A 24,599-nucleotide genomic window follows, 5' to 3' on the forward strand; every position below is an offset into this window, starting at 1 on the left:
AATCTAATAAATGCAAATGTAATAAATGTGTAAGTCCAATAAGCACCTAATGTGCTGGTCAACCTTGGTTCTCTCAAGGTTATAACTTGTTTAGCTGTAAAAAAGAACTGAATAAATGGTTGCAGATGCACATGTGGAGACTTTGACAAAACTATACTACTTGTGTCTTTTACTTTTTAAATTAATTAAAAAGAGTCAATGTTATTACCTGTGGTAATATATTTGTGGAATTGTTTGTGCGTTATGTAATTGCACCCCTTAACAGGTATAAGAAGACATGACCCATGATAAGCTAAAGCATTATGAAAGGATGTTTAAAGAGTAAGGGCTTAACAAGAAGGTTACAGCAAAAACAACAAAAATATTAACATTGAGTAATTAGTTTAATATTTTAATATCTCTACTGGTTCTGTATTTATTTACTGAAATGCAAATTACCTGTGTTGTTTATGATGAACCAACTCATATTTAGTACATACAAAAGAAATACCTATTGGGTTACTATACTAAAATTTACCAGTCCTTTCATTCAAACAATGAAAACAACTTTATTAGAAATAAAAAACAAGCATCTGCACAAAAAGACAACCACTCCCCTATCAAGGCTTCCAGAAAAACCATTGCAGCAAATACTTAACAGCAAATTAGAGAAAAAGTGCTTAAGAGTGACCAGTGTATATAAATCTAACATTCTTGAGTCAAAGTAATCCGGCAAATATGCATGTAGGGTTTTTGTTTGCACACAGAATCAGCTTTACCAGCCATATTTAACAAAATCTGTTTGTCTGTGTTTATATCTTAGCTTAAGAAAAGATTTGTAACAACTCCGAAAGAGCAGATTAAAACATGTACAACCCCAAATCAGAAAAAGTTGGAACAGTATGTAAAATGGAAATAAAATAAAAACACAGTGTTCCTTACATTGACTTTGACTTTTATTTGATTGCAGACAGTTTGAACCCAAGATATTTCATGTTTTGTCTGCTCAACTTCATTTAATTTATTAATAAACATCCATTACTGCATTTCAGGCCTGCAACACATTCCAAAAATTTAGGGCTAGTAATGAGGTAAAAAAACTAAATAATGATGCAATTCCAAAGAGGTGAGGTCAAAAGGTGATTGTAATCATGGTTTGGTACAAAAGCAGCACCCAGGAAAGGCTGAGTCTTTGATGAGAAAAGATGGACAGAGGATCTCCAGGTTGTCAACAAATGCGTGAAAAAATGATTGAAATGTTTAAAAACAATGTACCTCAAAGAAAGATTGGAAGGGATTTGCATATTTCTCCCTCTACAGTGCATAATATCATTAAACAATTCAAGGAATTGGGAGGAAATTCAGTACGTAAAGGCCAAGGGCGCAAGCTTAAGCTGAACGCCTGTGATCTTTGATCCCTTAGACGGCACTGCATCAAGAACCTCCACTCAACAATAGCTGATATAACCACATGGGCAAGAGATTACTTTGGCAAACCTTTGTCAAGCACTACAATACTGAGTTACATGCACAAATGCCACTTAAAACTTTACTGTGCCAAAAAAAAAAGCCTTATGTTAACCATGTTCAGAAGCATTGTCGACTTCTCTGGGGTTGGAGGCATCTAGGATGGACCATCACACAGTGGAAACACGTATTGTGGTCAGATGAATCAGCATTCCAGGTCTTTTTTTTGGTAAAAATAGATGTCGTGTGCTCCGAACCAAAGACAAAAAGGACCATCCAGACTATTATCAGCAACAAGTCCAAAAGCAAGGGTCTGTCATGGTATGGGGCTGTGTGTTGGTAAAGGTCATCTACACTTCTGTGATGGCAGCATTAATGCAGAAAAGTACATTGAGATCTTAGAGCTACAAAGTGGTAAATGCTTTACTGTCTCAACTTTTTTTGGAATGTGTTGCAGGCCTGAAATGCAGGAATGGATGTTTAATAATAAATGAAATAAAGTTGACCAGACAAAACATGAAATATATCAGGTTCATACTGTCTGTAATTAAATAAAAGTCAAAGTAAATGTAAGAAACTCTGTGTTTTTTATTATTTGCATTTTCCATGCTCTCCCAACCTTTTCTGATTTGGGGTTGTAGAACACAACAAATTGTAATGCTCAAAGATATTGTTTATGCCTACTTCTTGCAATGTGCCATTTTATTCTAGTGAACAAATAGTATAATAGTCTCTTAGAACCCTCTATACTCTTCCTTTTCATTTTATGCAACTGATGAGATTTGCTTCTCTTCTGGATCAGCTTCCGCCTCTGTACTGCCCATTAGTGGCTGCCTCTTTTTTAGCTCACGCTGGTACTTGGCCATTAGTGAGGCATAGATGCATCCATAAGCTGCTGCTGCCACCATCATAATGCATACAATGCCACACACAACACCAGCAATTACCACTGTGCCAATAGCACGACGGACGCTGACAGGGCGATAACGTTGTTTAGCGCAATCTGTTAACTCTGACTCACTCCGAGCCACAACACTCTCAGGTGATGGAGCAGCAGTGGAACGCATACAGGGTAAAGGACCCTTTGTCCCCCCAGTCCCACCTCCATTCTCATCATCTAATAAAAAGCAGTAGTTAAACATCTCCACTGGAATGCTCCGGATGTCCCGCCCTCTCAGCTCTTTTGGAAGTGTGCACTCCACAGCATCTACAAAGCCACCTGACACACAGAGAGACAAAGAGATGAGGGGGGTAGGAAGTGGGTTAATATTACACAAATTCCAGTTAACAAAAGCCAACATTGATAAATCTGAATTACAGCTTCGAACACAAGAAAATAGCAAAACCAGCAATGGCAAAAATTATAGCTTGTGTGTGCTTGCAAAACCAGATTTTTTTTCATCAACTACCATGCATGAATGTTTGGTTACACTAACACACAAACACAAAACTGCTCTTATTCCATGCCAGGAATACACTTTAACATGCTGGGATGACACAAAATAGTCTACTTGCACTTCCATTTGTCACACACCTCGGTACAGGAGCCATTCTATCCAGTGTTTGAAGTCACGCAGATTGCAGTCGCACTCCCATGGGTTGGAGCCCAGCTCAAGGTGCTGCAGATTTCCTAAGGGCTCAAAAGCAGCCCTCTCCAGTCCTCTGAGCCTGTTACCAGCTAGCGAGAGCCATGTCAAGCCATGCTGATGGCCAAACAGGCCGAGCGGCACGCCACCCAAGCCGTTTAGTGACAAATCCAACCGCTGAAGGTCTCCCAGGCCCTGCAGGAGGTCACGATCCAGCACAGTCAGACTGTTGTTCCTTAAGCTAAGGTCAGTCAGGTTTGCCAGCTTAGCAAACACAGTGGCAGGAAGCTTGTTAAGGTAGTTGTTGGACAAGTCAAGTCTCTTCAGGGAGCTGAGGTTGGTAAAGGCAGAGGCAGGCAAGGAGGAGAGGTGATTATTTGGCAAGAGTAGTGCTTCAGTGGTTGATGGAAGCAAAAAAAGGGCAGGGAGGGAAATAAGGCCACGCCCGCTGCAGTCCGCCTCAGTGGAACTGCAAACACATGCAGATGGGCAGCCAGAGAATGACTGCAGGTGCAGAACGAATAGATAAAACAGGCAAAGCAGAGCTAAAATGGAAAAAGAAACAACAGTGTTTACATATATACAATTTAGATGTAATATTTAAGTAAAGCATTTATCTCAATAGCCACTGCAACATGATAAAACTGATAAACTGATAAACATTTGTACTGTAACGCTGACACACTTTCTCGTCGATCATGTCAGGAAGGGGCATCTCGTTACTGTGAGAGGTTGGATGCCACTTAGGGGTGTGCAGAGCGGTGTGCCACAGTAGATGTGTCAGCGGTGCCACATCTTTGTGCACAGTGGCACAGTCATGCTGGAACAGTAAAGAATCTTCTACAAACTGTTGCCACATTGTTAGAAGCATGTAATTTATTTTGTCCAATTCATTTTATACACCTCAAAAAGTGGGAGAGGTGTCCACATATTTTGCTTATATAATGTATACAAACCTAGCTGCAAAACATAAAAAGCATTGTTTTTTTGCAGGTAATGAAAGCATCACATGGGTCATACTCCAAAACATTTTAGGATAAAAAAAAAAAAAGAGTACTGCAAAGTTGATTTGTCGTTTCAATTAACCCCTGCTTTATGGACATCACCCACTCTCGCCATAGAGGGGTTAGCACATGGCTTGCACATGTGGGCATTTGTTTTTCACTGGCTATCTCTTTTTTGTACTGTTTATGCCTTGCTTAAACATAAGGCATCTTGTCACATCACTAAAGTCATGTGTAGTGACTAAACCACATGCAGTGCCCAGATGGCACAGTGGAATATTCCGCTAGCACACCAGTGCTGGGATTCTGAACTCTCTGAGTTCAAATCTTAGCTCTGATACTGACTAGCTGAGTGGCCCCTAGCAGGCAGCAGACAAGTTAGTAGGCTGAGGCATCTGTACAGAAGTGGATGAATGTAGAGCGTGTGACTCTTAATGCCCATGTGGTTTTAACACAACAAGACTGGGCTCACACGCGAATCCACTGAAGTATGGTCGAATAAGAAAGTAGTGCGCACACGTCGGAGGGAGCATGTGTCAGGCACACATACCCTCCTCAGACGCGATCAGGGTCCCCAGAAGCGGAAGACTAATCTGGGAGAAAATGCATAAATAAAATATGTCAATCAATCAATAAATAAATACCACATGCATTTGTCGAATCTAGAGCATAAAATTTCAATGCTCTAATGACTAAATGTTTTACCATAAATAATATGCGAAATTACACAAATTTTTGAGTGTGGACTAGTCACCCCACAAACACAAATGTGGTATCAAAGAAACCCCTAATACTTAAACTTTAATAATGATCAAAAAACGAATAAATCAAATAAATAAATGAATTAATAAATAAATAAACGCATGACTTTAATTTGACTTTAATAAGATAAGATAAAAAGAGAAAATAACATCAACTTAATGTGCAATACAGTTTTCATAATAATAATAATGAAATTTGAATAATTTCAAATTGCAAGTGTTACTTTACATAGTGAGAGAGAAAAAACATGAAGGACAGAGGAGCAGAAAGGAATTACTGAGAGAAAATGTATGTTTTTTTAAAGTAGAGACTGAAAAGCAGAGAGATCTGGCGTAATGAATTCCACAGCACATTGCCATAATGTTGAATGATCTTCCACCAGCAGTAACTAATCCAACTTTAGGCACAGACGAAAGACCACTATGACCACTAAAACCTATGTGATCATGCGGGACAGTAAGGTTGCATAAGTTCAAATAAATAAACTGAAGCCAGACCATGTTTTGTACTATGTACAATATTAGCTACAAACATATTTCCAGAAAAGTTGGACCATTTAGTAAAATGCAGTAAAAAGAATAATCTGTGATTTGTTAATTGTTTATTTAACTGAGAGTAAGTAAAAGAAAAAGAGTTTTCACTAATTATTGCATTTTGTAAATATAAACCCTATCTGTAATTTGAGCCACAGTAGTTTCCTGTTGATTTTTACCCCTTTTTCCTTGTGACGCCAATCTTACCGTTTCTGTTAACGCTACCTGTTAATGTCACTACTACAGAGAGCAGCTCTTCTGTTTTTTCCCTGAAATGCCAAGCTTCCATATTTTTTCCTGAACATCAAGCTTTCCCTTTTTACCTGGTCGTCAAGCTCCTTCCCCCTCATCTGTATCTTCCGTTCCACACCACTATACTCTACTCCTGTCTCCAGTGTTCCTGTCTGTCTCATCAGCCTCTTTCCCAACCTTGTGGTTCCCTTGCTTGCCCTTCCAAGTTTTCCTGCCTGAGTATTTTACCTAAAAGAAAGATTGAAGGAGATTTGCATATTTCTCCCTCTACAGTGCATAATGTCATTAAAGGATTCAAGGAATCGGGAGGAATTACAGTGCATAAAAGGCCAGGGGCGCAAGCTTAAGCTGAACGCCAGTGATCTTCGACCCCTTAGATGGCACTGCATCAAGAACCCACCACTCAACAACAGCTGATATAACAACATGGGCCAGGGATTACTGGCAAACCTTTGTCAAGAACTACCATATGAGTTACATTCACAAATGCCACTTTACTGTGCAAAAAAGAAGTCTTAATCATGTCCAGAAGCAGCGGTGACTTCTCTGGGCTCAGAGGCATCTAGGATGGACCATCACACAATGGAAACGTGTATTGTGGTCAGATGAATCAGCCTTCCAGGTCTTTTGGAAAAAATGGACGCCATGCGCTCCGGACCAAAGACAAAAAGGACCATTCAGACTGTTATCAGAAACAAGTCCAAAAGCCAGGGTCTGTCATGGTATGGGGCTGTGTCAGTGCCCTTGGCAAAGGTAATTTACACTTCTGTGATGGCAGCATTAATGCAGAAAAGTACATTGAAATCTTAGAGCAACATATGCTGCCTTTAAGACGCCATCTTTTCCAGGGATGTCCATGCATTTTTCAACAAGACAATGCAAAACCACATGCCGCACACATTACAAAGGCATGGCTGTGAAAAGGGTACGGATACTGGGCTGGCCTGCCTGCAGTCCTGACCTGTCCCCAATAGATAATGTGTGGAGAATTTTTGAAACAAAAAATGTTACAATGACGACCCCGTACTGTTGCACATCTTAAGATGTGTTTGCAGGAAGAATGGGACAAAATAAAACCTAAAACACTAAATTGCTTGGTATCCTCTGTGCCAAAACATATTTTAAGTGTGGTGAAAAGGAATGGCAACATTACAAAGTGGTAAATGCTTTACTGTCCCAACTTTTTTGTAATGTGTTGCAGGCCTAAAATGCAGGAATGGATGTTTATTAATAAATTAAATGAAGTTGACCAGACAAAACATGAAATATCTCAAGTTCATTCTATCTGCAATGAAATAAGTAAATGTAAGAAACTCTTTTTTTATTATTATTATTATTTGCATTGTTCCATGCTGTCCCAACTTTTTCTGATTTTGGGTTGTAAAACCTGTCCTGAGTCTTTGTTTTGTTGTCCATAATAAACCTGTTAAGATCTATCTTCGAGTTCTTGGTGTGGTGTTTGCTTTGTGGTTCCAAAAAACTTTTACTGGCCTAGTGCCACTCCTAACAGTAAAGGCTTCCACCTTTAACGACAAAACTTTAAACAGAAACTTACAGATAGCTTTAGAAACTTGGAAAACTAAATGGGAGACAATTGAATTAATCTAAAAGCACTAAATTTGGAATTTAATAAGATGGGCTGCAGTAGTTTTCAGCAACAGACCCCAACTGCAGCTTTACTTTTCTGCAACTCACCTTATCTGCAAACTTTGCCTTAACTTCTCTGTGACCTGACTTTAAATTTCTCCTCTGAAAGTAGGCTGAGCTTTGAGGGTAGACCCCAGGACTAGTGGCCAATGAGAATTAGCTTATTTTAAGTTTTAATCCATGTTACTTGGTGTCCAAGTCAGTCTCCTTGTGCCCGTGGAGCTAAAAGGTAGCTCCCCTAAGTTTTCTGTCAGTCAAAGCAGAGTATCCTGAACTAGCAAACTTAGCAACTGATGTACTCTACTTGGCTCTGTGAAGAAACATTTTCTGCTCTTCATCTATATCAAAATCAAGTACCGCTTATGATTTACCACTAGCTGTAACTGATATTTAACATTGAATTTCTATAATGTGCTCACAGTAATAGGCTATAATAGGCTCAGCCAATATAGGGCTGTATTGTCTTTTCAATCTGCAAAATTGCATCGTATGTATGATGTGCACAACGTTAATTATATTATTTTAGCTTGTCAAGAGCTTTCTCAATGGTTTCTGTGCAAGGGTTGATGAGGGGTATGGGGGTTTGTGTTGGGGGGCGCAAGTTTGAGGTCGGCACAGGGAAGGGGGCGGATGTTCAAAAAAGTTGAAAACCCCTGATCTAGTATAGGGTCAGACAAAAAGTGCATCATTCGACAATAGGCAGTGATCGAGCAGTTTGGTACCTTCATAAACCTGCAGTTCTAGTTCTGCCTTTCTGGCTCTAGATGTGTCTAGCTCAAGATTGCAACTCTAGAGGGAACATTCTAGACCTTCAACATTGTGACTGTTTCCCTTTGCTCATAGGTTTCTGTTAATACGTTCTAGTTCCATGGACTGGATCATAAGCATATAAGTAACAACAGTTGCCACAAAATGTATTACACCCAAGCTTTAGAGGAAGTGCTGAAACTGTAACGTGACTAGAGCAGTATAACGGGAGGCCCACAGTTTTGTTCTTTGTTCCTCAGCTAATACACTGCTGTAGGAACCGATCGTGCCAATAAATTCTCCAATCCAGTCAGCTGTAATCTTTGTCTTTTTTAATCACCTGACCTTATTTTTTATGACAAATTGGCGCCCAATGTGGGGCAGGTTAACTGGCGGACCTTCAGATGAGTGTGCAGGTTCAGGGAAGCCTGGTAAAGAAAATCTTCAACCTTACCTCCTGTTTTAGAGAAAAGGGATCTGCAGTGTTTACATAGTGTTGTGAGTGCACTCACCTCTCTGAGAGAGAGGCGCTAAGAAAATTCACATCTGCACAATTAACAATAATAATAAAATTGGGGATTGGTAACTGGATTGAAGCATTTATTGAATTAGTTTGTTTTATTTGGTAAGACACGTATTTGTTATTGTAAGATATAGGGGTGTTGGGTCCTGGTTGTGTTTTCTTTACTGGCTGTGTTGTAATTGTGTTTTCTTATACAAACTATTTCACCCACACACAAAAAAAAAAAAAAAAAAATTCTGTCTGGTAAACTTAAGCAGTACAATGGGTAAAAGTAAGGTGATAATTTGTGAACCACAATCACAATTACCTAATAAAACTGAGGTTATGTACTCACCCTAATGTTATATTTATGGCTAAAAACTAGGGTCAGAATGCTGTTTCGTGTCATAGTTTGAAATATAAGTAGAGGAATAACCAAACAAGTTGCATTGTACTGCTTTATACCAGAACTTCTCCACTTTAAACTGTCTCAGCTCAGTGTGTCCCCCGCCATCTGTCAGTGGTTCACCAGCTTTCTGACAGACCGGACACAACAAGTGAGGCTGGGGGATATCACCTCTACCATAACCACTGGTGCACCACAGGGCTTTGTCCTCTCTCCACTGCTATTTTCTCTCTACTCTAATGACTGTACCTCTACAGACCCAACAGTGAAACTTCTAAAGTTTGCAGACAACACTACAATCATTGGACTAATCCAGGATGGGGATGAGTCTGCATATCGGCAGGAGATTGGTCGGCTGGTGCTCTGGTGCAGTCAGAACAACCTAGAGCTGAACACTCTAAAGACTGTGGAGATGACAGTGGATTTTAAAAGGAAACCTTCGACACTGCTCCCCATCACCATATTTAACAGCACTGTGTCTACCGTGGAGACCTTCTGGTTCTTGGGAACTACTATTTCCAATGACCTAAAGTGGGAGGCCAACACCAACTCCATCCTCAAAAAGGCCCAGCAAATGATGTACTTTCTGCGTCAACTGAGGAAACACGGTCTGCCACAGGAGCTGTTGATACAGTTCTACACCGCAGTCATTGAATCTGTCCTGTGCACATCCATCACAGTGTGGTTTGGTTGAGCCACAAAACAGGACAGATGCAGATTGCAAAAAGTGGTGGATAGAGCGGCAAAAATCATCGGTGCTCCTTTGCCCACCCTCCAGGACTTATACATAACAAGAATCAGAAGCAGGGCAGAAAAAATAATCACAGACTCCTCACACCATGGACATGAACTTTTTAACCTCCTACCCTCTGGCAGGCGCTACAGAGCCCTGCACACAAAATCAAACAGACACTGTAACAGTTTTTTTCCAAATGCCATCAAACTCATTAATAACTAAAATTGAACTGCTGTTTACATGCCACACTGCACTTTATACATGCTGTATAATACTGTAACTGCATCTTACCTTACTTTACTATTTATCTTATGCTATTTTTGTATTTTCTGTACATAAGCAAATTCTGCTGAACATGTACATTTGTACATTGTCTACATATAGTTTTGTCTGTATATTGTATTGTTTGTAAATTGTACAACACAACTATAACAACAGCCGGAAACAAATTCCTTGTGTGTGTAAACATACTTGGTGAATAAAGCTGATTCTGATTCTTATGTGCATAAGGGACCAGATTAAGCTTTTGAGCACCTCTGGTTTGTTGACCAGTGTACACCTGAATTTTTTATGCTAGATTTTCTTTACTTGTTAGAAGTCAGCGCTGCTTGTTCAGTAAAGTTAAAGGGATGCCTCGATGGTTGTTTTAGACCGCATTTGAGACAAGTTTGGCCAGTCTTGTGCAAAATGTAAAAGCTGTTCCACATGTCTCCCTGGCTAAGCCAAAGACAGTGGAAAGGGATAGGGAAATGGTTGTTTGAATTTCCAACTGCGGCTGATGGACTCCTTTGGGAATTCACTAATGACCCAAACATTCAATACCACCCTGAATGTAAGGTTCTCAGAATGAAATTATCTTGTTGAGCGCAATGTTCAGCTGGTAGATGATTACAGACCATTTTAACAACAGTATCTGCTCAGGCCAGAGGCTGTTGAGAGGATTAAACGTGTTTGATTCATTGTTAAAAGCTGGCATTATTTCCCGTCAAAAAGCATGCTGCCCCAGGTGAACCTGGGGTTTGTGCAACATTTTCAGGAAGTAAACGCTGCTGTTATCTCTGGAGCACCTGACATCCCAAATCTGTACACCATTCTCAGTCAGGTGCCACCAGGTAGCCAATGGTTTTCTGTTGTTGATCTGCCTAATGTCTTCTTTAACATTCCTGTGCACAAGGACAGTCAATTTTAGTTTGCATTCAGTTTTAATGGTAAATCATGCACGTTCACAAGACTCAAGGGTACTACGAAAGTCCCACCATTTTTAATCATTTTTAATCAAGCCCTGAAGGACAGCCTTAGTACTCTCCAATTGTCCAGAGGCACGGCCTTACTCCAATATGTTGATGATCTAATGATTTGTATGCCTACAGAGCTTTAGTTTTTTAATGATACCATCAAACATCATTGAACATCTGGCTGCAAAAGGTCACCAAGCCAGCCTTTTCAAATTACAACTTGTAAAACAACAAGTTCACTTTCTGGGTCATGACATTTCATCTCAGGGCACAACTATCTCGCCTGAACGAGTCAGGGTCATTCAACAGATTCCAAAACAAAAGCAAGTCTTGTCTTTTCTGGGTATGTGCTCTTTTTAATGACCAAACTTTTATTTATAACTGCTCTGTTCTTGAGGCTCCATTATGTGACACTGCTCATGGGCAGGACCATAGCTTTGTTCAATGGACACCTGAAGCTGAAAAGTCTTTTGTTAAGCTGAAAACTGCTTTACAAAATATACCTGCCTTGGGTTTGCCTGGCCCAAAACTTGATTTCATTCAAACGGTGGACCAGAAAGGTGGACACATGGTATTTGTCCTTTTACAATTTCTTGGCGATAGTTTGAGATCAGTGGCTTATTTTTTGTGTACGATTGTTTCTGTTGTGCAGGACTTCCTCTTTGTCTTCGTGCAGTTTCTGTTGCTGAAAAGGCTGTAGATACATCTCGTGATCTTGAGGGTTACGCTTACCTAACCCTGTTAGTGCCACATGCTGTTTCCTGTCTCTTAGCTGAAAGGAAAACTTCTCACTGATCAGCCCAAAGATGGCTCAAATACCACAGCATGACCCTTAAAAGGCCTAATATTACTGTCAAATGCTACAATGTGCTTAATCCTGCCACTTTGTTACCATTTAAAGGAGATGGTGAACCTCATGACTGTGTTGCTCTCACTAATCTTATTTCTTCTCCTAGGCCTAATCTGAAGGACACCCTGATTCTGAGTTGTTTGTGGACGGATCTGCATCTAGGGATGCTGCAACAGGCAGGGACCAAGTGGGCTTTGCTGTAGTTAAAACAGATTATACTAGAGATGGGACGATCGATCGGCTACGAATCGGTATCGGCCGATTTTTAATCAAAATATGCTATCGGCGATCGGCCGATATTTCCTAAATGTAGCCGATCCGATCGTGTGATATATAAAGACCATGTTAAGTTAACAGCTCAGTGGATTGATCCAGACTTTGAGCTACGAAGCACCAACCATCGCATCAAATTTCATCAACAATCGCACAGAAACCATCGTGAAAGCTCTTCATGACCTAAAATAACATCATTAACGTTGTGCATCATACATACGATGTAATTTTGCTGATTGTAATATTTACTTTAAAAAGATTATTCAACCCGGTCACATCTGAGTCGATTCTATCAGCACGTTATATAAACTCCTGGTTCACTTTGGTAAATCGTAAGCGGTTCTTACTTGTGATGTAGATGAGAACAGAAGACGTTACAGAGCCAAAAGTTTATTCATTAGCAAATTCGTTAGTTCAGGATCATCTGCTGAACTTTTAGGATCAGAAAACTTTTAGCTCCTTAGACGGAACGAGTCTGACGGTCGGTTACAGATCTGTGGTAATAGCAGTTTAATTAAGCTTTTTAATTAAGCTTTTTAATGTAAGAGAGTCACACAAAATGTTCTGTAGTAGCTGGTATTTATTTAAAACCACGACATTTAATTAATAACAGTAAACACGGAGAGATAACTGAGAAGAGAAACTTACGCTTCACATAAAATGAATCAACTCATGAATCAATGAATCACTTATAGCGATACTGTGAACAAAGCGTCTCTTCTAAAGGCACAAACACACACACGCACGCACGCGCGCGCGCCGGTTTATCTTCGCTATGAGGCTCTTTTTAAGTTTATTTATTTTATTTACTGCTAAACCTCCCAACACCCCCCCCCCCCCCTTTCCCCCGATCGGAATCGGCTATCGGCCGATGTCCCTGAAAGGAGATCGGAGATCGGAATCGGTGCCAAAAACCCCGATCGGTACATCTCTAGATTATACTCTTTTATCATCGTCCATCCTGTCCCATTTATCGGCTCAAGCTGCTGAGCTACACGCCTTGATAGCAGTTTGTAAACTAGCTGAAAACAAAACTGCTAACACTTTTATGGACTCAAGGTTTGCATTTTTGCATTTTGTAAACACTGGTTTACAAAAGGCTTTACAACAATCTATGCACAAAATCTTTGCAACAAATGTCTAGTCTGTGTCACAAACAACACAGGAAGGGGTCCGCAGGTTCCTAGTGCAAAACATCCAGTCCCTGATAAACCTTTTGAACACATACAAATGGATTTAATTAAACTAACACCCAGCGAAGGAAAAAGTACTGTTTGGTTATTGGTGACACATTTTTTGAAATGAGTTGAAGTCTACCCGACAGCCAAACCAGACTCAAATGCAAAGGAGCTGCTGAAGGACATCATTACTAGATGCTAGGTGCTGTGCTGAAACTGGCATGCAGTGGACAAATGCTTTGCCCAAACCAGCTGGGGGACCTCTACATGACCTAAAACCTGGCGGCTGGTTAGTCGTGAAGGTTTTTCAGAAGAACCAGGTAAAACAAGGCAAGGTGGAGAGGACCTCTCTAGTGCTGCTGACTACTCAGACTGCAGTGAAAGTTGAAGGAAGAACTTTGTGGGTTCACGCACGTCATTGCAAGACAGCAGACGTTACACAGTCTAACCCCCCAACTGGTTCAGCAGCAACTGCTATTTAGCGTCTACCAATTTTCTATTTTTCTCCACTTTCCCCCCAATTTTTCTCCCCTAATCTAGTCGTGTCCAGTTACCCTGACTGCATCCTCTATACTGATTCGACCCTTCACCGCTGACTGAGGACGCCTCTCAACTGACATACGCTCCCTCCGGCACGTACAGTCAGTACAGACTGCATTTTTCACCTGCACGAGTCGAGTTCATACACTTGACGGGCACTGTGTATGAAGGGCCACAGCCCCATCAGCACTATTCCTCAGCCCTGTGCAGGCGCCATCAGTCAGCCAGCAGGGGCCGCAGTTGCACCAGTTATGAGGACCTATGATCCGACTTTTTTACCCTCCAACCCTGGATAACAGCCAATCGTGCCGCCCAGCCCAGTCGGAAAGGCAGAGCGGCTAGGTGAGCCGACCCTCTACGGTAGCAAGTGGCTAATGCTAGTGGTAAAGTGCCGCGATAGCGAAAGTAAAAACACGACAATATTTTCGTTAAGTAAAATATAGAAATAACTAAAAGACAATGAAATATTAGAATACATGTAATCACAATACACAGTGAGTGCATAGCAAGGGATTTTGGGAATCTGTGTAACCTGCATAACGTTACTAGACGTTACTATATATATATATATATATATAGAGAGAGAGAGAGAGACAAAATTATTTTTTGCACTGGGGCCCATGAGCTCCTAGTTACGCCACTGAACTCTGTTGTCTTGCGTTGTGTACTGATTTTATGAAAACTATACGTGGGGGCCCACAACCAGCCATAGCCCCTGGGCCCACAGGCAGGTTAAATCGCCTCTGGCTGCGCCACCTAAGCAGCCGAGCAACTCCATGTTTTCTCGAGCTTTGATTTCCTTTTTTGTTTTGTTCCAGCTGCCCACATGTGGTGAAAGGGGGTTAAGAAAGGCCAATCTCCGTGTATGCAAGGACTCTACAGTACACTGATCCCAATTATATTTGTTTCGGGGCAATAGTAGCTATTTACTTGCTATTTACATTTATCCATTTTTCTAATGGATGACTAATCAGAATGTATTTTTTTAAGGTTTGATTGTCAAGGATGAAAAAAGAAGTGGAAATGTTCCGAAAAGATTAGATTTTATTTTAATTCTCACATATAATTAGACCTTTAGTTGTACTTCACTGTTGTATTCAAATAAAAAAGAAGGGTCTTGTCAGACCAGGTCAATGGTAACCTGAATTTGTAATTGTAATTTGACTTTGTTAAATAGAATCTATGCAAACTGTATATACTCTAACTTTAGCTGGCCCAGTCAGTTATGTAGTTTTCGGTTTTGAAAACATGTCCACGTTATGATAGTTTTAAAGCTTTTATTTATTTGACTGGGAGAGAGAATTGTCTCTAATTTGAGAGAGCAACTTTTTACATCAGCGATGATCCCACAAGGAGAAAACCCAAACTAGCAGTTAGAGACCCGAGCTGCTGTGTCAAAATTGGACACCCCATTAAGGTCACCTTTGAGATCAAATTTGACTATCGCTGAGTACAGTAACTTTCAGTATTCCAGCACTCCTGGTGATCAGACCCCAAAGGTACTGAGCTCAAAATTGGAAGGTTGAGGACCTGCACCACCAAAACCAATCTGTGTACCTGTTTAGGTTGTAACTGGTTGGTGGATTTTGGCCTTACTCCCCTTCAAAATTTAAAACCTCTGCAAAGGCTCCAATACTATCAAAGCTAAGCTTTGTAGATCAAAGGACTCACAATGGCACAGAAAAAAAAGGTGGGGTGAAAATCGAGTGACAGCTGGTATGAACTGACAGTAAAAACAGTTAAAAATTATTATTGTTCTGCTGTTGTAGAGTTATAAATACCAGTTACATGATGGTATATAGATTTTAGATTGAAAAAAAAAAAAAAAACCCAACTGAAATTGATATAAAAATTATTTTATAGTTTGATTTAGTTATGTAGTACTAATACAACTGTGTCGGTTTATTAATATGGGTATACATCATGTATAAAGGGTATGTTATACTTTATAGAAATAATACTTGGTGTCAAAAAGACATATCTTATACAGTTATACAGTATCTGAGTTACAAAATAATTGATTTGGATGAGCACATTAGATTACAGCTATTAATTAGAGTAAGCAGGGTTGATTGTGGTTGGCACTGATGAAATACGAAGCGAAAATACGTAGCAATTTATGTAGCGGTATAACAACTTTTGAAGGATTTTTTTTTCTTTTTATCACAGAGTAAAGAAATACCAAATAATTATATGTATGGAGCTAGTTATATATAAATAATTATAACTAATAATTATAAGTAAATAGGGAACCACTTGCTTCTTTTTTAACTGGAAAATTTGCAACCAAACAGTGGCAGATTTACAGTTAATGTACATTTTAATGTAACTGAAGGTTAGGCTATAATAGTCAAGTCAAATGTCGTTGTATAGCGCTTTTTACGATAGACATCGTCTCAAAGCAACTTTACAGAATTCATAAACACAGACCAAGAGCAGATCTATCTAGCTATCTATTAGTTATCTATGTATCTATCTAAAAACGTGGCAGCAGATTATTGAGTAAACCTGTTGCCACAGGGTTATTGAGCTCGGGCAGACTTGAGTTAAGGCTCAGACTTAGACTAATGTGGGAAAATGATTAAAAAAAATTCCTTTTTTTCTTTGGATTAAGGTAAAGTAATGCACAGTGATAGCCCTTAATAGGGATTAACCCAAGAAAGTTGTTCTAACTTGTTCTTACAGCGTTAAAACACATATGCTTAATCTTTCACGCATACACTTGGTTTGAGTCTTCAAGTTAATCATTTAACTTGGCCACAAGAGGGAGACCAAGGGCTGATTACTTATATACGGAATTTACAAATACAGGTCCTTCTCAAAAAATTAGCATATTGTGATAAAGTTCATTATTTTCCATAATGTAATGATAAAAATTAAACTTTCTTATATTTTAGATTCATTGCACACCAACTGAAATATTTCAGGTCTTTTATTGTTTTAATACTGATGATTTTGGCATACAGCTCATGAAAACCCAAAATTCCTATCTCAAAAAATTAGCATATCATGAAAAGGTTCTCTAAACGAGCTATTAACCTAATCATCTGAATCAACGAATTAACTCTAAACACCTGCAAAAGATTCCTGAGGCTTTTAAAAACTCCCAGCCTGGTTCATTACTCAAAACTGCAATCATGGGTAAGACTGCCGACCTGACTGCCGACCTGACTGCTGTCCAGAAGGCCATCATTGACACCCTCAAGCAAGAGGGTAAGACACAGAAATAAATTTCTGAATGAATAGGCTGTTCCCAGAGTGCTGTATCAAGGCACCTCAGTGGGAAGTCTGTGGGAAGGAAAAAGTGCGGCAGAAAACGCTGCACAACGAGAAGAGGTGACCGGACCCTGAGGAAGATTGTGGAGAAGGGCCGATTCCAGACCTTGGGGGACCTGCGGAAGCAGTGGACTGAGTCTGGAGTAGAAACATCCAGAGCCACCGTGCACAGGCGTGTGCAGGAAATGGGCTACAGGTGCCGCATTCCCCAGGTCAAGCCACTTTTGAACCAGAAACAGCGGCAGAAGCGCCTGACCTGGGCTACAGAGAAGCAGCACTGGACTGTTGCTCAGTGGTCCGGTTTTCGGAAATCAAGGTGCCAGAGTCTGGAGGAAGACTGGGGAGAAGGAAATGCCAAAATGCCTGAAGTCCAGTGTCAAGTACCCACAGTCAGTGATGGTCTGGGGTGCCATGTCAGCTGCTGGTGTTGGTCCACTGTGTTTTATCAAGGGCAGGGTCAATGCAGCTAGCTATCAGGAGATTTTGGAGCACTTCATGCTTCCATCTGCTGAAAAGCTTTATGGAGATGAAGATTTCATTTTTCAGCACGACCTGGCACCTGCTCACAGTGCCAAAACCACTGGTGAATGGTTTACTGACCATGGTATTACTGTGCTCAATTGGCCTGCCAACTCTCCTGACCTGAACCCCATAGAGAATCTGTGGGATATTGTGAAGAGAAAGTTGAGAGACACAAGACCCAACACTCTGGATGAGCTTAAGGCCGCTATCGAAGCATCCTGGGCCTCCATAACACCTCAGCAGTGCCACAGGCTGATTGCCTCCATGCCACGCCGCATTGAAGCAGTCATTTCTGCAAAAGGATTCCCGACCAAGTATTGAGTGCATAACTGAACATAATTATTTGAAGGTTGACTTTTTTTGTATTAAAAACACTTTTCTTTTATTGGTCGGATGAAATATGCTAATTTTTTGAGGGGTTTTCATGAGCTGTATGCCAAAATCATCAGTATTAAAACAATAAAAGACCTGAAATATTTCAGTTGGTGTGCAATGAATCTAAAATATATGAAAGTTTAATTTTTATCATTACATTATGGAAAATAATGAACTTTATCACAATATGCTAATTTTTTGAGAAGGACCTGTAGTGAGTTCGTCGGTCATTGCATCTGAAAGCGCAGCCCCTTAAAGGGCTTTCCATGCACAGAATAATTTTAACCAGTGGCATCACGTATCACAAACACACTGACTCAGATGCAGCTTTCAGTACGGCAGTTAACTCTCTAGCACAGTTTTAAATTCAAGCTTGAAACCCAGTTTAAGCAACAAGCACTTTGGTAGTCTTTTCTTTTAAGTTAAGCCTGGGGTTTTTAAAGCATCCTGCAATTCCTGGAGTCTCTCAGCAAATTGGGGCATGATTCAGGATGTACCCCATCAGGTTTAAAAGCTCGTAAAATCCAGGATACACCAAATATAAGCCTTATTAATAGCGTATGGTCTGTTTATGCATGCAAAGTCACTTGGATTAACGGAACCTTAACTCAGCAGACAGTGGCACATTCTAAACAGACTATTTAAATACAAAGTGATGTACCCCATCACTAGCACACAGTCTAACATGTAACACACTAACATGTAACACACTGTGTCATGTAACAGCTTAGTTCAGGGTTTTCAAAAAACATTTAACATAAACGTATACCAATACATTCACACCCAAGTTGTATGTTTCTGGAATTTTAAACTGACTTATCAGTACTTACTTACAGGAGTTTTGGCACATGAGTTATGATGTGTCATATAATTTGATAGTGATTGCCTTACATGTGGCACCAATAAAATATGTAGCAATATACACCAATCAGGCATAACATTATGACCACCTCCTTGTTTCTACACTCACTGTCCATTTTAGCCTGCTTTCATCCTGTTCTTCAATGGTCAGGACCCCCACAGAGCAGGTATTATTTAGGTGGAGGATGATTCTCAGCACTGCAGTCACAATGACATGGTGGTGGTGTGTGAGTGTGTGTTGTGCTGGTATGAGTGGATCAGACACAGCAGCACTGCTGGAGTTTTTAAATACTGTGTCCACTCACTGTCCTCTCTATTAGACACTTCTACCTAGCTGGTCCACCTTGTAGATGTAAAGTCAGAGTTGATTGCTCATCTATTGCTGCTGTTTGAGTTGGTCATCTTCTAGACCTTCATCAGTGGTCACAGACTTCTATATGGTAAGTGGAGCTGATAAAATGGACAGTGAGTGTAGAAACAAGGAGGTGGTCATAATGGTATGCCTGATTGGTGTTTGTAGTGGTATTACCACCTTTGTAGGATTTTTTTTAATTACAGAGTAAAATAATGCCAAATAATTATACTGTATGTATGGAGCTAATTATATGAACATCATTATAAGTAGTTATTATAAGTAAATGGGGCACCACTTCTTTTTGTACTTGGAAAAGAAAAGGAAAAACCAAATTGTCATTTTCAGTTACTTATATTGTGGTGTGTTGCAACCAAACAGGGAAACAGTAAAACAAGCCCATATAACACTAATGTTTTTTATGTATCATACTACTTTCATATTTATTATGTATGCACATAGCTGTCTTTTAGCATGTGTTTGGGCAGCACCTGTAGTGTTCCTTCTGTCCCCTACACAATTATTGGCACCCCTGGTAAAGATGAAAATCCCTCATCAAGAAATACTTTTTTAACCAAACCAAATGTGCAACAATTATTGGCACCTTTGCACTTAATTATTTGTCTTCTCCTATAACATAAGGCTGAAAAATACAGATTAGAGAATTTATGACCATTCTTTTTTACAGGATCTCTCTAGATTGTCCAGGGTCCTAAGTCCTCTTTTATGCACTCTTCTCTTTAGCTCCCCTCACAGGTTTTCTGTGGTCTCTTCAGCAATATTGCTCTAGAATTAACTCTGCAAGTGGTCTGCTTTATTGCCCTATTGGTTACTACCATAAATCTATGCGCCCAAATACACTGCCTGGCCAAAAAAAAAGGTCACACACTCTAATATTTCGTTGGACTGCCTTTAGCTTTTATTACGGCACGCCTTCGCTGTGCATCGTTTCCACAAGCTTCTGCAATGTCACAACATTTATTTCTGTCCAGAGTTGCATTAATTTTTCCCCAAGATCTTGTATTGATGATGGGAGATTTGGACCACTGCGCAAAGTCTTCTCCAGCACATCCCAAAGATTCTCAATGAGGTTCAGGTCTGGACTCTGTGGTGGCCAATCCATGTGTGAAAATGATGTCTCATGCTCCCTGAACCACTCTTTCACAATTTGAGCTTGATGAATCCTGGCATTGTCTTCTTGGAATATGCCCGTGCCATCAGGGAAGAAAAAATCCATTCATGGAATAACCTGGTCATTCAATATATTCGGGTAGTCAGCTGATCTCATTCTTTGGGCACATAATGTTGCTGAACCTAGACCTGACCAACTGCAGCAACCCCAGATCATAGCACTGCCCCCACAGGCTTGTACGGTAGGCACTAGGCATGATGGGTGCATCACTTCAGCCACCTCTCTTCTTACCCTGATGCGCCCATCACTCTGGAACAGGGTAAATCTGGACTCATCAGACCACATGACCTTTTTCCATTGCTCCAGAGTCCAATCTTTATGCTCCCTAACAAATTGAAGCCATTTTTGCCAGTTAGCCTCACTGACAAGTGGTTTTCTTAAGGCTACACAGCTGTTTAGTCCCAATCCCTTGAGTTCCCTTCACATTGTGCATGTGGAAATGCTCTTACTTTCACTATTAAACATATCCCTGAGTTCTACTGTAGTTTTTCTACCATTTGATTTCACCAAACGTTTAAGTGATCGCCGATCACGATCATTCAAGATTTTTTTCCGACCACATTCCCTCCTTAAAGATGATGTTTCCCCACTGTCCTTCCACTTTTTAATAATGCGTTGGACAGTTCTTAACCTGATTTTAGTAGTTTCAGCAATCTCCTTAGATGTTTTCTCTGCTTGATGCATGCCAATAATTTGACCCTTCTAAAACAGATTAACATCTTTTCCACGACCACAGGATGTGTCTTTCGACATGGTTATTTAACAAATGAGAAGCTACTCACTGCATCAGTTAGGGTTAAATAACTTGTTGCCAGCTGAAACATAATCACCCATGCAGTAATTATCCATTAAATTCAGGTGGAGACCTTTTTTTTGACCAGGCAGTGTATAACGCACATACAGTGAGGAAAATAAGTATTTGATCCCCTGCTGATTTTGTAAGTTTACCCCCTTACAAAGACTTGAACAGTCTATAATTTTTATGGAAGGTTTATTTTAACAGAGAGAGACAGAATATCAACAAAAAATCCAGAAAAAAAACATTAAATAAAGGTTATAAATTAATTTGTATTTAATTAAGGGAAATAAGTATTTGATCCCCTACCAACCAGCAAGAATTCTGACCCCCACAGACCGGTTATGTGCACAAAAGGCACACAAATTAGTCCTGTCCCTGTATAAAAGACTCCTGTAACAGAATTAGTTTCTTCCGTTCAAATCTCTCGACCACCATGGGCAAGACCAAAGAGCTATCAAAGGACGTCAGGGACAAGATTGTAGACCTGCACAAGGCTGGAATGGGCTACAAGACCATCAGCAAGAAGCTTGGTGAGAAAGAGACCACTGTTGGCACGATAATTCGAAAATGGAAGAAATACAAGATCACTGTCAATCGCCCTCGCTCTGGAGCTCCATGCAAGATCTCACCTGGTGGGGTAAGAATGATTCTGAGAAAGGTGAGGTCAGCCCAGAATTACACGGGAGCTGGATATGACCCCAAGAACACCATCCCCACCGGGCATTTTTCTGCCTCCAAACACAGCGAGTGGAGTTGATGCCAAAGAGCTCAATTTTGGTCTCATCTGACCATATCACATTCGCCCAAGCTTTCTCTGAATCATTCAGGTGTTCATTGGCAAACTTCAGATAGGCCTGTACATGAGCCTTCTTGAGCAAAGGGACTTTGCGGGCACTGCAGGATCTCAATCCATTACGGCGAAGTGTGTTACTAATGGTTTTCTTGGTGACTGTGCTCCCAGCTCCCTTGAGATCATTGACAAGCTCCTCCCGTGTAATTCTGGGCTGACCTCACCTTTCTCAGAATCATTCTTACCCCACGAGGTGAGATCTTACATGGAGCTCCAGAGCGAGAGCGAGAGCGATTGACTGTGATCTTGTATTTCTTCCATTTTTGAATTATCGCACCAACAGTGGTCTCTTTCTCACCAAGCGTCTTGCTGATGGTCTTGTAGCCCATTCCAGCCTTGTGCAGGTCTACAATCTTGTCCCTGACGTCTTTTGATAGCTCTTTGGTCTTGCCCATGGTGGTAGAGAGATTTGAATGGAAGAAACTAATTCTGTTACAGGAGTCTTTTATACAGGGACAGGACTAATTTGTGTGCCTTTTGTGCACATAACCGGTCTGTGGGGGTCAGAATTCTTGCTGGTTGGTAGGGGATCAAATACTTATTTCCCTTAATTAAATACAAATGAATTCATAACTTTTATTTAATGTTTTTTTTCTGGATTTTTTGTTGATATTCTGTCTCTCTCTGTTAAAATAAACCTTCCATAAAAATTATAGACTGTTCAAGTCTTTGTAAGGGCGTAAACTTACAAAATCAGCAGGGGATCAAATACTTATTTTCCCCACTGTAGTTAGCCCAATTAGTTATGTTTGGAATTAGGGCCATATCCAGATAACAACTGATAGTGTTATAAGTTTTGTTTAGCTACCAGAAGTAGGTTAGAAAGTATCTCCAGTTTCAGTGTCATCTCACATCAGTGATTACTACTGTAAATTGCTTTTGAAAACCCAGTTCCAGTCACACAGTTCTGTGACACTTGTTCTCACGATTGATTGTTTGTTTGTTTATTAGGATTTTAACGTCATGTTTTACACTTTGGTTACATTCATGACAGGAACAGTAGCCACTCATTACACAAGGTTCATTAGTTCACAAGGATATATCGAAAACAGTCATGGACAATTTAGTGTCTCCAATTCACCTCACTTGCATGTCTTTGAACTGTGGAGGGAAACCAGAGGAAACCCATGCAGACATGGGGAGAACATGCAAACTTCACACAGAAAGGACCAGGACCGCCCCACCTGGGGATTGAACCCAGGACCTTCTTGCTATGAGGCAACAGTGCTACCCACTTAGCCACCGTGCCACCCTCTCACGACTGACAGGATAGCTAAAAGTGACCACAGGATGGCATAACCCATGTGGGAGAGACTCAGCTAGCAGTTAGAGACCAGAGATGTGGTTCCAGTCAAAGTCCCAGTAGCATTTTACAAACTTAAGGTTACTATGTTTGTGGTTACATGACAGAAAAGGCTTTTTGCAGCAGTGATAAGGAATTATTCCAGCCTTCTTACCTGTCTGCATTGGACAAAAGTCAATCATGTCTGTGTGTAGGTGCCTGGCCTGCCGGTAGATTAGATTCTTACTTGTGAGCTTGAGATGTCAGCACTGGTGGGCTAGCATGTTGTATTTTTTATTTTTTTTGCCTTTCTCACCATCCTCTGCACTGTGCGTGGAGGAGAAACAGACTTGGGTCCTTGTCCCTGGCAAGTTTGTCAGTTGATTGAAACTTTTTGAAACTGTAATTATTGCCCTGACTGTAGATAAAGGCATTTTCTGAAGCTATTCTATAGGCATTCCCTGACATTTGATGATTAACACATTTTTATCTTTGTCAATTGTGTTCTTGTGTGTTTTCCATGTTTTTCATATTTTCTTCAGTGTGAGATTAAGCTAATTTACCAAAATTGGTTAATTTCTTATCACCATTTTTACTCATCTTTACCAGGGGGTGCCAATAATTGTGGTATGATAAATATTACTTTCCACATCCATTAGTCTCTGAGTGTGTTTCCTAGAGAAAAAAATGCACATAAGTGTATTTAAAATATACACAAATATATTTGTCTAAGTATACTGTAAATAAACTAGCTTATGTCTGTCTTATTTCAAACACATTAAAAATATATTAGATTTTAAAACACAACCAATTAGGTGTCTCCCTGCATTTTACCTAATGAACTCTGGGTTAAAATTCAGAACCCTAATTATGATAAGAAGCTAACAAACGAACGAGTTAAATTATACATCCCAAGTGTATTTATTGACTAAAGCTCACAATAATGGCAGTTTATTATATTGTTATGCACTACAAAGAATCTGGTCTAAAAAGACAAGAACTAAAAGTACATTTTTACTCTAAAGTAATTATATCATAAATCTATTTTTTACAATATTTCTAACGTACTCCAAGTGCACTTGTAATACTTTAAATGTGTTTTAATTTTACTTTGTGTGTGAGAAACGTGGAGTTAAATAGACATGCTGTAGTGTACTCAAGGTAAATTAAATATACTTAAAATAGTCCCAATTTAGTACAGTTTAGTACACTTAACATAATTTGAGACTAGCTTTTGTATTATTTTTGTACAATTAAAGTATAATGAGTACAAAAATAGCTGTTCCATTTTAGCACTTCCTAAGTGCATTGATCATTAGTGTGATATCAAGTACACTATAGTGCACTGTAGCATATTAAAGATTAGTATACTTAAGTCTTACTTTTTAAAATA

At 39.9% G+C, this 24,599-nt stretch overlaps 1 protein-coding gene across 1 annotated transcript in view; it reads right to left on the bottom strand.

Annotated features, from left to right (window-relative positions):
• Nucleotides 1-2,085: 2,085 nt before the first annotated feature.
• The window catches only part of lrtm2a (leucine-rich repeats and transmembrane domains 2a), a 34,956-nt gene continuing 12,442 nt past the window's right edge, over nt 2,086-24,599 (bottom strand). The window contains exons 2-3 of the mRNA XM_063005558.1: nt 2,981-3,577; nt 2,086-2,665 (exon numbers count right to left, since the gene is read on the bottom strand). Coding sequence (XP_062861628.1) covers nt 2,211-2,665; nt 2,981-3,577 — 1,052 coding nt within the window. The 3' untranslated portion in view covers nt 2,086-2,210. The remainder of the gene's footprint in view (nt 2,666-2,980; nt 3,578-24,599) is intronic.

Source organism: Trichomycterus rosablanca, chromosome 1 (genome assembly GCF_030014385.1).
Source record: "Trichomycterus rosablanca isolate fTriRos1 chromosome 1, fTriRos1.hap1, whole genome shotgun sequence".
In the NCBI taxonomy this organism is placed as follows: Eukaryota; Metazoa; Chordata; class Actinopteri; order Siluriformes; family Trichomycteridae; genus Trichomycterus; species Trichomycterus rosablanca.